Source organism: Astatotilapia calliptera, chromosome 7 (assembly GCF_900246225.1).
Source record: "Astatotilapia calliptera chromosome 7, fAstCal1.2, whole genome shotgun sequence".
Classification (NCBI taxonomy): domain Eukaryota; kingdom Metazoa; phylum Chordata; class Actinopteri; order Cichliformes; family Cichlidae; genus Astatotilapia; species Astatotilapia calliptera.
This window is the reverse complement of record NC_039308.1, coordinates 60,831,038-60,846,011: the sequence shown is the minus strand read 5'-3', so window position 1 is coordinate 60,846,011 and position 14,974 is coordinate 60,831,038. Positions and strand designations below refer to the sequence as shown.

At 43.0% G+C, this 14,974-nt stretch overlaps 1 protein-coding gene across 1 annotated transcript in view; it reads right to left on the bottom strand.

Annotated features, from left to right (window-relative positions):
- Nucleotides 1-525: 525 nt before the first annotated feature.
- The window catches only part of LOC113026984 (inositol 1,4,5-trisphosphate receptor type 2-like), a 67,393-nt gene continuing 52,944 nt past the window's right edge, over nt 526-14,974 (bottom strand). The window contains exons 56-57 of the mRNA XM_026176344.1: nt 6,662-6,823; nt 526-1,448 (exon numbers count right to left, since the gene is read on the bottom strand). Of these exons, the coding sequence (XP_026032129.1) occupies nt 1,368-1,448; nt 6,662-6,823 (243 nt within the window). The 3' untranslated portion in view covers nt 526-1,367. The remainder of the gene's footprint in view (nt 1,449-6,661; nt 6,824-14,974) is intronic.

Genomic DNA, 14,974 nt, shown 5'->3' with positions numbered 1-14,974 from the left:
TGTAGCAAAGCTGGAAGAAGTAAATTTGTCATAACAGTCATGAAACTGAGCCGAAATATTAGCTCATCTAAAAGAAGACGTGACATCTTGCATCCCCCTCATGGACGAGCACAAGTAAGTTAAGACTGGTGTACAGGGGCTCACAGTGAGTACTCATCCATTTCCAACAAGAAGATTTGAACTGAACTTTACTAGAGAGTTGAAACATTTTTCTACACACTGCCTTTCAGCTAACAGTGTCTCAGGACATTGAGTGATGGAGTACGCCACAGTCTGGTGTTCATCTGTGCAACTTTAAAATAACTGCAGACTTCTCAACTGCACTTCACGAGGGACTAGTGAAAATTATTTACACTAAAAGACACTTTATAAAACAGTAGGAGATGGATGTTAGAGCAGATACAGTAAATTACAGTATTAGCTTACATCTCTATAAACACAAGGATGTTCATAACGTAACAAAAAACTGTGAGCTTACCATCTTCAGTCAAGATGTATCAATATATGATTTAAGACCATCAAGAAAGTTTTGCACAGGAAATAAGTTTATTCACATTTATATATATATGACATAGAAATCTGTAAAAGGCAACTGAAGTGGTGCGGTGAATGCGTATTTAAACAGAACAAAGCATTCAAATAATAATAATAATAATAATAATAATACCTCAAACCAACCTGTTACTGTTTGCAGTTAAAGGTTTTTACTCTTTTTTTTATTTTAAAAAGTGCACTTTCAGCAATCGCAATGTTCCATTTATAAAAGTTAACGAGTAAGGCAGCATGAGTCTTTTTTTTCCCAAAATGCAAAAATACTCGTCCAGTTATGAACCAACAATTTTCTCATAAATACCAACAAAAATCTAAAACGGTAAAATTCTTGATCTTAGTGTGCACACTCTTCCTCTGGAAGCCTGCGAGCCAATCATTGACCTCTGTGGGGCTGGCTGATCAACACTATGACAGTGGTGGAGCAGAGGCCAAGACAGCTGTCCACAGGCCTGACAGCACTTAACCATTAACCTACCTTAACATTTCCCTCAGCTTCTGTCTGGCACGCTATCACTACATTGGAAGGTGTGTGCTGTGCCTGGTCAATCATTGACAGACCAGTTTTTCTGTACACAAGGGCCCTTATGGCTGAGTGGGCACAAAAGGCACACTGTCTCCAAATAAGGCCGTGTTTGTGTCACTTTGTGTCACAGAAAAGGCACTATGTCTAAAATTAAGCATCAACACTTGCTGGTCCCTTGCAAATTTTGACATCAGTAATTGTAGGTGTACATTTGAGTACAAGTGTTGTTCTCAAGGCTGCAGTTCATGTGTCTGCGTTTCTCTCTGGCTTTATAGTGAGCCAATAGCAGCGCTCAGTGAGTTGGAATGTGATGATTGGGCTGAGGAGGACCCAGGAATCCGAGCCTCTGTTTGTTCTTCCTCTGTTCTGTCATCTGTTGAGGAGAAGGGGAGGAAAACAAAAGCTGTAAGGTTTGTATATTCTGTATGTAGCACACACAGAAACTTGGTTTCTTGCCATTAATGTAGTAGTACAGTTATATATATATATATATATATATATATATATATATATATATATATATATATATATAAAAACACCCAGCACGCCCCTGCGGGCGGTTTATCCTTCAAGCTCGGGTCCTCTACCAGAGGCCTGGGAGCTTGAGGGTCCTGCGCAGTATCTTAGCTGTTCCCAGGACTGCGCTCTTCTGGACAGAGATCTCCGATGTTGTTCCCGGGATCTGCTGGAGCCACTCGCCTAGCTTGGGAGTCACCGCACCTAGTGCTCCGATTACCACGGGGACCACCGTTACCTTCACCCTCCACATCCTCTCGAGCTCTTCTCTGAGCCCTTGGTATTTCTCCAGCTTCTCGTGTTCCTTCTTCCTGATGTTGCTGTCATTCGGAACCGCTACATCGATCACTACGGCCGTCTTCTTCTGTTTGTCTACCACCACTATGTCCGGTTGGTTAGCCACCACCATTTTGTCCGTCTGTATCTGGAAGTCCCACAGGATCTTAGCTCGGTCATTCTCCACCACCCTTGGGGGCATCTCCCATTTTGACCTCGGGACTTCTAGGTTATACTCGGCACAGATGTTCCTGTACACTATGCCGGCCACTTGGTTATGGCGTTCCATGTATGCCTTGCCTGCTAGCATCTTGCACCCTGCTGTTATGTGCTGGATTGTTTCTGGGGCATCTTTACACAGCCTGCACCTGGGGTCTTGCCTGGTGTGATAGACCCCAGCCTCTATGGATCTTGTACTCAGAGCTTGTTCTTGTGCTGCCATGATTAGTGCCTCTGTGCTGTCTTTCAGTCCAGCTTTGTCCAGCCACTGGTAGGATTTCTGGATATCAGCCACCTCCTCTATCTGCCGGTGGTACATACCGTGCAGGGGCCTGTCCTTCCATGATGGTTCCTCGTCTCCCTCCTCTTTCTTGGGTTTCTGCTGCCTGAGGTATTCACTGAGCACTCGGTCAGTTGGGGCCATCTTCCCAATGTATTCTTGGATGTTCCTTGTCTCATCCTGGACTGTGGTGCTGACACTCACCAGTCCCCGGCCCCCTTCCTTCCGCTTAGCGTACAGCCTCAGGGTGCTGGACTTGGGGTGAAACCCTCCATGCATGGTCAGGAGCTTTCTTGTCTTTATGTCAGTGGCTTCTATCTCCTCCTTTGGCCAGCTTATTACCCCAGCAGGGTACCTGATCACGGGCAGGGCGTATGTGTTGATGGCCCGGATCTTGTTCTTACCATTCAGCTGACTCCTCAGGACTTGCCTGACCCTCTGCAGGTACTTGGTGGTTGCAGCCTTTCTGGCGGCCTCTTCATGGTTCCCATTTGCCTGCGGGATCCCCAGGTACTTGTAACTGTCCTCTATGTCTGCAATGTTGCCTTCTGGTAGTTCAATCCCCTCAGTTCTGACTACCTTCCCTCTCTTTGTTACCATCCGACTACACTTCTCCAGTCCGAACGACATTCCAATGTCATTGCTGTATAGCCTGGTAGTGTGGATCAGTGAATCGATGTCTCGTTCACTCTTGGCATACAGCTTGATGTCATCCATGTACAGGAGGTGGCTGACAACTGCTCCGTTCCGTAGTCGGTATCCGTAGCCAGTCTTGTTAATGATCTCACTGAGGGGGTTCAGGCCTATGCAGAACAGCAGTGGGGACAGAGCATCTCCTTGGTAGATCCCGCACTTGATGGTAACTTGTGCTATGGGCTTGGAGTTGGCCTCTAGTGTTGTACGCCACATCCCCATTGAGTTCCTGATGAAGGCTCTTAGGGTCCCATTGATCTTGTACAATTCTAGGCATTCCAGTATCCAGCTGTGGGGCATTGAGTCATAGGCCTTCTTGTAATCAATCCAGGCAGTGCACAGGTTGGTCAGTCTGGTCTTGCAGTCTCGGCTGATTGTTCTGTCTACCAGTAGCTGGTGTTTTGCACCTCTGGTATTCTTGCCAATTCCTTTCTGTGTCCCGCTCATGTATTGACCCATGTGCCTGTTCATCTTAGCCGATATGATGCCTGACAGGAGCTTCCATGTAGTACTGAGGCAGGTTATTGGTCGGTAGTTGGAGGGGACCGGTCCCTTCTTGGGGTCCTTGGGGATCAGGACCGTCCGGCCTTCAGTTAGCCATTCCGGGTGTCTTTCGTTAACTAGCAGCTGGTTCATTTGTGCTGCCAGACGCTCGTGGAGTGCAGTCAGCTTCTTCAGCCAGTAGGCGTGAACCATGTCGGGCCCTGGTGCTGTCCAACTCTTCATACTAGAGACCCTTTCTTGGATATCTGCCACTGTGATGGTTACTGGACCCTGTTCAGGGAGGTCGCTGTGGTCTGCCCTCAGATCCTCTAGCCACTGAGCATTGCCGTTATGGGTTGTGTCCTTCTCCCATATGCTCTTCCAGTATTGCTCCGTCTCCAGCCTTGGTGGTGCTGTTCTCTTATTGTTCCCTTGCCACTGAGAGTACACCTTTGCTGGTTCTGTGGAGAACAGCTGGTTTATTCTCCTGCCTTCTTTCTCTCTGGTGTACCTCCTCAAGCGGCTGGCCAAGGCTGTGAGTCTTTGCTTGGCAGTTTCCAAGGCCTCAGGTATGGACAGCTTGCTGTATTTCTTAGGCACCTTATTTGTCGCACCTTTCTGCAACTCCGTTAGTTGGCTAACCTCCCTCCGTGCTACTTTGATCTTGCCCTCTAGCCTCCTTCTCCATGGAGGGTACTGCCCCTTGTCGCTGTTCAACTTGTAGCCAAGCATCTCACTGATCACTGCTGCCGTATTGTAGATCAGCTTGTTAGTGTCGGTAATCGTGGTTGTAGGTATCGTCCGTAGTGCTGCATTAACATCATCTAGCAGACCTTCTGAGGGTACTTCACGTAATCTTGGTAACCGGCTACGGGGGATCCAGGTTTCAAGCTTGGCCATGATCCTATTTTTCAGGTCAGTTCCTCTCGCACTCAACGATCCTTCTCCTATCGCACTTGGGGCTATGTACCCAATCTCGGGTGGGGGTGATGATATCTCCCCCCTGACCTGGCGTCCTGACTCCTCCTTGCCGTAGCATTTGTGTTGTACCTCGTCAATCTCTAGCTGTGAGAGCAGTCCCTTCTTTCGAATGTTGGAACACTGAGCTACTAGTTGTTTCGCCGTCATTGTGGATGTTGGGTATCGAAGAATCCATAGGTCCCTCATCCTATTCATGTAGCCCCTTCCGCCGGGGTTACTTGCGTAGTAGCATTCCAACAACGCCCTGTTTTCGTCCCTTGCCCACCGATGCCTTCTTGTTCCAGTAGCCCACTTTTCGTCAGGGTGCCCTGGTTCCTCAACACCTGACGCGGACCTTGTTGATCCGGGCGACGTCCGAGCCGGCATGCCTTCATATTTATCTGTCTCGCTCATGTCTGCGGTAGGCTTGCTTAGCATAGGGGGTCTAGCCTTAGGACCCTTACTGGATACAGACGCCCCAGGCAGGAATCGAACTTGCGATCCTCTGTTCCAAAGGCGTGTAGTTTAACCACTACGCTATCCAGCTGCTGTGTATATATATATATATATATATATATATATATATATATATATATATATATATATATATATATATATATATATATATATATATACACACACACACACACACACACACACACACACACACACATATATATATATATATATATATATATATATATATATATGAATAAACTTGCAGTACATGTAGATTTCTCCTCCAAGAGTGAACAAACTGTTTTAGTTTAGACAAAAATCATTGAATTTGTCATTTCAGAAGTTGCACAGTTATTCTACAACATTCTTCTATCAATTTTAAATCGCCTGAGATGTAATCTTCTGCACGGCTGCATGAAAATAACCTTGTTCAACACTGCCGTTATGACTGGAAACTAAAATGTCCCTTGGAAACTTCATTAGAGGACACAGTCATGTGTGGGAGTGTGCAGAACTGTGACCTGCACAGTGGATGTATAAGAGTAAGTGCGTGTGTGTAAATGAATCAGAAATGCTGGTTCACATTTACAGTGGTTTCCAGTGTTGACGTCACAAATGGGGTCCATGGGTTCTGTGAGCCGTAAACTGTATATGCAAAATAAAGGGGGCGAAAAAAAAGCAGGCTGTGCAGAAAGCCACACTGCTAAGTAGCGACACACATAAACCTACACAGAGTCTCAGCTGTGATAGTGTGCAGAGGTCAGCAAAAGGTTGTAATGAAGGAGGAGCTGCAGGAGAACTTTCCTCCCAGTGAGAAACAGTCTTGAGTTCATATCTGGTGTGAGACCTGCAGACCTCCCTTGTGACTGCAGAGCTGTGGTTGGGCCTCACCTAACCCTCCATAAACACACTCACCTCCTGTGGCGTAAACTACACTTTCTGTTTACCATATAGGTGGAGTAGTATTCATGCTAACCCTATGATTCCTTATTAGTCAGAATAGAACCGGCAAACTTAGATTAGAATAGGTCCGCCTGCAGCTGACGCAAAACAGATTCAAAGATAATGCCTTGCCATCTTTGTTCAACCGTGCTGTAATAAAAGACATATTGAGCTGTTACTGGGGGTTACATGAGAGATCCCAGCACACAGCGAGATGTTACCAACTTTACTGCTTGCAGAGGTCGACAGTAGCTGTTCTCTTTTTTTGTTGTTTTTGTTTTTTTTAGTGAAGTGTTATTCTGCCCCATAAGGAGCTGTTTTCACACATTAGGCAGAAGAGGAACAAGGACAGGCCTGTGACTGGAATCACATGCAGAGGAGGCAGGTGATGAGAGTGATCAGTCACACTGCAGCAGCGGTGCTAGTCATCCAAACAGCCAGAGGCTCACTGGCGGCTCTCAGTCGTGTCGACTGCTGACGTGATAGTCACCTGTCGTGCTGCGTTCAGTAGCAGAATCCATCTGCATGAATAAACTGAGAGCATAGGGACTCTGCTAAAGCTATGTCTTTTATGTGACCTCCTCCCCTGTTGGTGTTACGAGGAGTCATGTGATGTGGACTTCACAGCACATGCGTGGCAGTCAGCTACCGAACAAGACGCAGTTTTACTTTGTGCTATTAAGCAGTTACAAAGAGCACAATGCTCAGAAGAGACCTTTTCCACAAGAGCATGAAAAATGCCTGAAGTAGCATTCTACCTGTTCTTTGAGCTCAGCCAGCTGGCCTGAGAGCTGAGCCACCAGATTGGCAGTGTTCTCCAGTTTCTCCTGCAGAGACCGCATCTCATTTTGCTCGTTGTCTCCCTCGCTGCTCACCAGAGACATGGCTCTCATACGAGGGAACCAGTCCAAGTTCTTCTCCTGGAGGAAAGGGGGAGAGAGATGGTATGTATGAGAAACTGAGAGAAAGGTGAAAAGAATAAACGCCTGAAATAAAGCTGACTCAATAGGTCAGAAAGATGGAAGCAACAGTATGTTGGCACACATGCAAGATTTGCATAGACACGTCAGGAGCATTACAGTGCTGAAGCCAGACTGCAGGAGGAGAGTAAACACAGAGGTAGTGGTAAGTGAAGACAGGCATGGAGGTTTAATATTAATCATTTCATCAGAATGGAAGCTGCTCTCCGTTTTGCACCTGACAGTGTAAATTTTTTTAAGCACCATTGCTGTCTCTTGGATACAGCAGATAGCAATAATACACTAAATGAACAGTAACTGGCATTTCAATTCTCACCCACTCCATAAGCACACTGTTGATGCACACAGGAGATGAGTCACTGTCGTCTATCAAGAACACAACTGGGAGTATAGTGTTACTTATGCGCTCGCGCGCGCGTGTGTGTGGTCACATGCAAAACGTGGATGTTTATTTTCTGTTTTTCTAACAGCGCAGCAGCAGCAGAGCAAACACTCTGCAGCAACGGTATAAGAAAACAAGGCGCATGCAAACCTATAGAATTATGTAAAGCGTGACTGTGTTTGTCTCTGTGTGGGTGTGTGTGCTGTTCATTTGCTACTGCATGGATATGTACACAGAAAGGTGTGAGCGAGCGTGTGTGTTTTACAACACGCGTGGCTCTTGTGCAACGCTGAAAGTGAGATAGGTTTCACAGCGACAGACTGCCATCGGCTTATCTTATGTAATATTCTTTAGCCAGTTCTTCTGATAAAAATTACTTAAAAGGTGCTGAGAGTGGGATTTGACTGGCACCACGTTAAGTCTGGTAGGAGGAGTGAGGTATTCTCCCACCTTCTCTTATATAAGAATAAACCGCAGGGATAGAAAGACCGATCAGAGTGCGAGACGCTGAGGACAAAGAAGAGGGCATGCCGTCTGAGGGTGGACAGGGATGTGGAGCGTGTCGGTTATTTGTTTGCATTTCCTCATGTGATCGGTTTAACCACTCTGCTAGGTGAAACATTCGTATCGTGAGTTTACTGCTTTGTCCATTCCTCATCAACAATACAAATGGAAACTCTCAGAAACTGTTCATATCAGTTTTATATATGCTCGCAGTGTCAGATTTTTAACATTCAAACACTGAAAAACTGTTGTGAATTTGACAGTTGTATACAAAATACAAATTTCTACTATATAGACTGAAATCATAATAATAGCACTGGGAATACATGAGAAACTCTTAGTTACTTCGTTACCCAAATCATAAGTGAACCTTCAAAGTAATTTCAGTTTAGCATGCACATGCACTCACCAGAGACTATTAGTTTTACCTTGCTAGCATATTGGTATCACAGCATCACACAGTTGGTGCAGATTTGTTGGCCACTCATCCACGATGAGAATTTTACCACATCCCAAAAGGTGTTCTATTGGATTCAGATCTGGCAACTGTGAAAGCCATCCAGGTGCAGCAGACTAATTTTCATGATGAAGAAACCAAAGCTTTTGTGAACTTTGGCCCCAATTTTCTTTTCCAATTCTGACAGGCGTGGCACCCAGTGTGGTCTTCAGCTGTCGTAGCCTTTCTGCTTCAAGGTTCAGGCTCAGAGATGCTCTTCTGCATACCTTGGTTTGTTGATGGGTTATTTGAGTTACTGCTACCTTCATATCAGCTCAAAGCAGTCTACCATTCTCCTCTAATCTCTGGCAATAATAAGGCATTTTCAACTAAAGAACAAACAATCTTAGCATATTACTTTACAGATGGTTTGGTGGGAAAATCCCAATAGATGATTATTTTGTGAAATACTCAGACCAGCCTGTTTGGCACCAAAAATAATTCCATGTTCAAAGTCACTAAAATCACCTTTCTTCCTCATTCTGATGCTCAGTTTGAACTTCAGCAGGTTGTCTTGGCCATGTCTGCATGTCTAATTGCTCACTGGATATTTAGCAAGCAGCTGAAAAGGTGTAGCTAACAAAGTGGCCACTGAGTGTGTACACACACACACACACACACACACACACACACACACACACACACACACACACACACACACACACACACACAGTAAGTAAAAGCATAATATATCCACTTTAAGAGATGCATCAAACAAGCCGTTTTCTAAAGGAAATAGCTTAACTTACATTATACAGATCAGAACAATTGTACCTAATGAAGTGGCCAGTGATGTTATAAACTTTGCATTTTTAGCATTTTGCTAGGCTTTAGCTGACGCCAACATGAAGTATTAAAATTATCACATTTAACTGGTGTTATTATATAAAATCAAAACGCCTCATCTGAGGGTTAGAAACAGAGAAAAAAGGGGCCTGGTGAAGAATGGAAGTGGAGAAATATGATCAAGTACACATATTACTAAAACTGGGTTTAAAACAAGGTTGAGTCTCTTTCACTGAAGTAGATTTATGATTAGGTGCCATTTAGTTGTGCTATCACATAAGCAGACCCTCTTCGCAGAATGTCAGCTTTTATTTTAAATGAGAGGCAACAGCCACTTTAAGTAACATCACTTATCTGAATCATTGTTAGCAGGTCAGTTTAAGTTGTCAGGTTACAGTTTGCTCCATTGGCCATTTTGCAGATATCTGAGTCAGATCACTCTGTAAATAAAAAGGTCCTTTCACTCCTTTACTGTACTTTGTTTTCTATTCCTGTTTTTTCTTTTAACCAGAACAGTCTGTTCACTACTCAGTGCTGTAAAGTATGAATTAAGTCATTCTATAAGAGCTTGACTGAAGATCTTTTCTGATTTAGGCTTCTGGCATCACAGGGGACATAAAATTAAAAAAGGAAAAAAAAAACAAAAAAAAACCACACAGCAAAGGCTGTGAGAGCTCAGAGACAAAGCTCCAACATCTGAGGACTATCTAAAGCTCACTCTTAACAGCTGGATTAAAAAAAACCCTCAAAAATGTGAACATAATATCATTTTGTATGTGAAGTCCCTCATGTTGCCTGAAGCATTGTTTAATTAAAGAGTTAAAGTTAAACATCCCACCAATGTTTTGTTGCTCTTTATTAGACTGTACAGTAATCCACTGTGGGCTATGCTGCACTGTCTCAATGAGTCAGGCTTTAGTGTCGCTTCATGATCAATTTAAACACATAACTGAGCGTGAATTTACAGACATTCATGTGCTTCTCACTCTGCTGCCGTCACCAGACCAGTGTGCGTTTATTTCATCCCGTACGGGTACATACTGTACATACAATCTGTAATATACTCCAGAAAAGTCAGGGTACTGATATAAAAGTGTGGGAACAACCTTAGATGTCACCAAAGACAAACAATGTATAATCAAATATCATCAACGCTCCAGGTTCCAACCACTGTGTTGTTGTTGTTGTTGTTGTTTTCTTTTTAAAAACCCAGGCTTAAAGCATAGGTTTTAATCATGAACAATAATGCTATCCATGTAATTCTACAGGATTCATTAAACTTCCTGACATATCTGAAGGTATTAGACATGCTGTAAGCATGGAAACAGACATTTATATACATACAGTACAATAAAAGGACATATTCATTAAAACAGTGCAGCCTACTGGGTAAAATTAGTAGTTGAGAGTCGCTGGTTAGCTAAAAGCATCTTTCTCAAAATTTATTTTTAATTTAAAGTATCTGTGCAGTAATGATTTTACTTGCTTTACTTTAATTATCAGTTAAGTATGCAGCACATAATTATTAAAGTGCTATGAAATATGTTTTTTGTATTATGTGTCACAACTCCATGGATCCTCTACCCTACACGCTTGACTTTGAGGTTAGTCAAGCTCAGTGAGGTTAAAATAATGGAGTTCAGCCTGAATGACGTAGCTGCACAACACGTCCTTGTGATCAGCAGCCACAGAAGAGTGTCAAAGTATACAATGACACAGCACACAACAGTGCACCAGACAAGCATACACATATCACTGACACACACACACACACACACACACACACACACACACACACACACACACACACACACGTTCTTGACTGGGACATTTAACAAAAAACCACAGCAGTACTTTCATCTCATTAAGCAAATTCTAACCTCTGTCCTCAGTTTACATCACAAATGCCGGCCCTTCGTTTGCTTCTTTTATTAAAGGCAATGCGTTGCATGTGTGTTATATCAGAAATAAAGGGTTCATGATGTGACAGTGACTGTGTACATGTGTACGTGTGTGTACGTGTGTGTGAGAGAGAGAGGGAGACAGAGAGAGAGAAAAAAAAGAAAGGGACAGGGGAGCACGTGCCAGGCAGGGCTGAGCTATTAGCAGGCCACTTGAGATGGGTTATGTAACGCTGTGGCTGCTGCAGTACTTGCTGGGCCTGTAGTCGCTGTCATAATTTTACACACAAACACCCGCACACTGACTCACATCCACATGCACAACACCGTCAGAACAGTCACAGTGTAACAAGATCCTACTTTTTTTCTTCTTCTTTTTTTTTGGCTTCGCACCACATCACTTTATCCTACCAGATGAAATCATTAGTCAGGAGCTGCTTGTGTGTGCCTGCATGCATGTGTGTTTGAGGTCATCAGGTTACAGCTCTGTTCCATCACTGGGAGGGCAGTTTAGTTCATACAGCAGCTGCTGCCAGTGTTACCCTAAAACTGTAGTGAAGTAGCGGAGAATAGAGTTAAAAAACAAAAAGATCCAATTAGTAAACTGGCACCAGCAGTATTTCTACCTGAACATCACATCAAGCACAACTCTGTGTTGGGATGTGGAGAACACAAACGGTGCAAGCTGCTGCAGACATCTGCATCATGGACTAGCACTTCTCTCCAATTCAGCTGCTCTTTTACAGCTTACGTCAAAACACCGACGCTTTCTCTTATCAAGACTAAGTTACTATGTGTGAGCAAGTGGAGCAATTTAATACAACATTTTAAGATGACGGGGCAGCAAAGAGATAGACTTGTTTAAAAAACAAAAAAGCAACAACGAAAAAACAAAACAAAACAGGAATCCTAATCAAGGCAGTACAGTCTGAAACATGAGTCCCATTATGCCCTAGCAGAGCAGTTTATTGCATTTTTTAATTAGATCCTTACTGTCTGGTATATGGTCACACAACTTGTGTATCTTCTGTTCAAAAAAATAAATCCAAAATAAGACTAGTTAAAAAGCTGAAGTTAAGGTAAAGTAAGCAAACAACTAATACCCTAAACATATACCAAACTTAAACTTAATGAATGTCAGAAGCTGAATGCATCAGACAGAAAAACTATTTCTGGAGATTTTAAAAATGTAAAACTCTGCTTTCAGTTCCCTGTGCAACCTGCACGTAGGTGAAACCTGCACCACCTGCACTCTGAGTACAGCACAACCTCTTTATATTTATTCTGACATGGTGGTAGGATTTTATATGAAAGATTGCAGTAAAGCATACAAGCGCTGCACAAACAAACTGTACGCAACAGGCTGTTTGTTTAGTTGTCCACGTGCGTGCGCATGTGACTGTGTGGGTTCTGCAACACTTAAGAGGTGTTAATATGTAAAACCCAAAAGAAGTTAGAAGTTCATTTAAAAAATAAAAAAAAAGGTGATTCTTTACAAATCAATTTATTCACAATAATATTAATATTATCTCATTCTGAATTTTATGGCAGCAACATGTCTCAAAGTTCGGATAGAGGCAACAAGATGCTGGAATAGAAAGTGGTACTAAGTAGAAAGGGGTGGAACAACATGCAGCTGAACTTCTCAGAAGTAAAGATCGGTAAAGATTGCACCAATGTGCAAAAAACTACATCTAAAAACTGTGGAACAGTTTCAGAATAATGTTCCTGAATGTAAAATTGTAAAGATTTTGAACATCTCATGACCTACAATCAAAGGTTTTTTCATAATCTCTGTGTAAACGTCTGGATTCCTGTGATCTTTAGGCCCTCTGGTGTCAGTGCACTGAAAACAGGCCTAAACTGTCAAGGAAATCACTGTACAGCCTCAGAAATGCTTTAGTTCATGGTGTCATCCACAAATGCAGGTTAAAGAAAAAAGAAGAAGCCAAATGCAAACATGATCCAGAAATTCTGTTGCCTTGTCTGGGCCAAAGCTCATTTAAAATCGTCTGACGTAAAGTGGAAAACTGTGTTCTGTGATCGGACAGATCGATATTTGAAATTCTTTTTAAAGAGAGCAGGACCATCTGATGGTACGGGGGTGCATTAGTACCTATGGAATTGTCAGCTTGCACATCTGCAAAGGCACCATCAATACTGAAAGGCATACAGCATACAGATTTAAGAGGAACAGATGCAGATGATGTTGTTGTCAGAAAAAGCCTTACATATTTTTGCATATTTCAGCAAGAAAACATACTGTAGCCATTGAAACAGCATGGCTTCATAGTAGAAGAGCCAGGTGCTGGGCTGGCCTGCCTGCCTTGAAAACATTTGGTGTGTCATGAAAAGAGAAATACGACAGACGGCCCAGGACTGTTGAGCCGTTAGAATCCAGTATCAGACAGGAATGGGACAGCGTTCCTCTCCGAAAATTCCAGCACCCAGTCTCCTCAGTTCCTAAATCTTCACACGCTCTTGTTAAAAGAAAAAGGTTGCTGTGTGCGTGGAAATTCAAAATTGGCTCGTGTTTCTTCAAATGGTGCATTTTCTTAGCCTAAACATTTGATATGTTTTCCATTTTCTGTTGACAATAAATTAAGGGTTTCTGAGATTTTGTTTTTAAGTAGAATTTACACAATGTCCTCACTTTTTTTTTTTTTTTTTTTAAACTGGGTTTGTAAATTCCTGACTCATCATTGCATCATCACCCAGCAATACCTTGGCCTGGCATCAGAGAACCGACCTGTTGGAAGACCTGCTGATGCATATTAATTCAACGTCTATCACCTGTTTGTTATGCAAATTGTTCATTATAATGCCACCATTCTTATGCCCATCACGGCTGAATGTTAATCACAAAATGTGCCATTGTGCTCCAAGGCTTCATTTGAATCCATTAACCTAACAGCAACACCTTTAGTTGCCCTTACATCCTTCAACTTCTTGTCTGTGTGTCAGTGCGGCAAGTTGGTACATTGATGATAATAGGCCTGGACTGGGTTTAATTACTATTTAACCACACTGTGTCCCTGCAGGTTAGGAGCTCAGTATGGTGAGGACTACCTGAGTATAGAACCCCATCTCTCTCCAGCAGCGAGGGGAAAGGAGAATAAATTGGGATGCCTGGCACAGTCCTAGAGGCTCAGTCTCATTTTTTGATCACTCGTCTGCTGTAGAGGATCACGCTTCTATAGCACACTGTGCAAGTCTGCTAACTAAAGAGGCTGTGCATCTTTAAGGCTCTAACACGAAGACATCTGTATGCTCATCTGCTTGGTGCAGCTTGCCAACAAAATATGAATTAGGGGGTGAAATGAATGTGTTTGTTTGTCCATATGTTCCTGGAATAATAAGGAGGCTTGGGTGTGTTTATGTACCACCTTAAAAATGTGCAGTCTCAAATTCCTAAATCTTTACACTGCTGTATGTCTCTTAAACGTGATCTGTATAAAGAGAGTTAAGCTATTTTGATCAGACAACAACTTGTGAGATGTACCTGTTAAAGTGGATCTATTACGCTTTGACTTATTGTGTGTGTGCGCATATACACTAAGTGGCCACTTTGTTAGGTACATCCGAAAAATGGCTGATTAACAAGCAGCCAATCACATGGCAGCAATTCAATACATTCAAGCATGTAGATGTGTTCAAGACAACTGAATATCAGAAAGAGGAAGAAAGCTGATATAAGTGACTGAGCATGGCATGGTTATTGGTGCCATACAGATTGGTCTGAGTATTTTAGAGAAATCTGCTCACACTCACACACAGAAAAAAAAACATGGATCCATCCTGCCTTATATCATCCATTCAGGCTTCCGGTGGTGGTGTAATGGTGTGAGGATGTTTTCTTGGCACACTTTGAACCCTTTAGTACCAACTAAGAATGGTTTAAACACTAATGTAACCCTAAACACCAAAGCCTAACCGAGTACAGTTGTTATTAACCATGACCATACCTTTATGAGCACAGTCTGCCCACCTTCTGACAGCCGCTTCCAGCAGGATAACTCGAC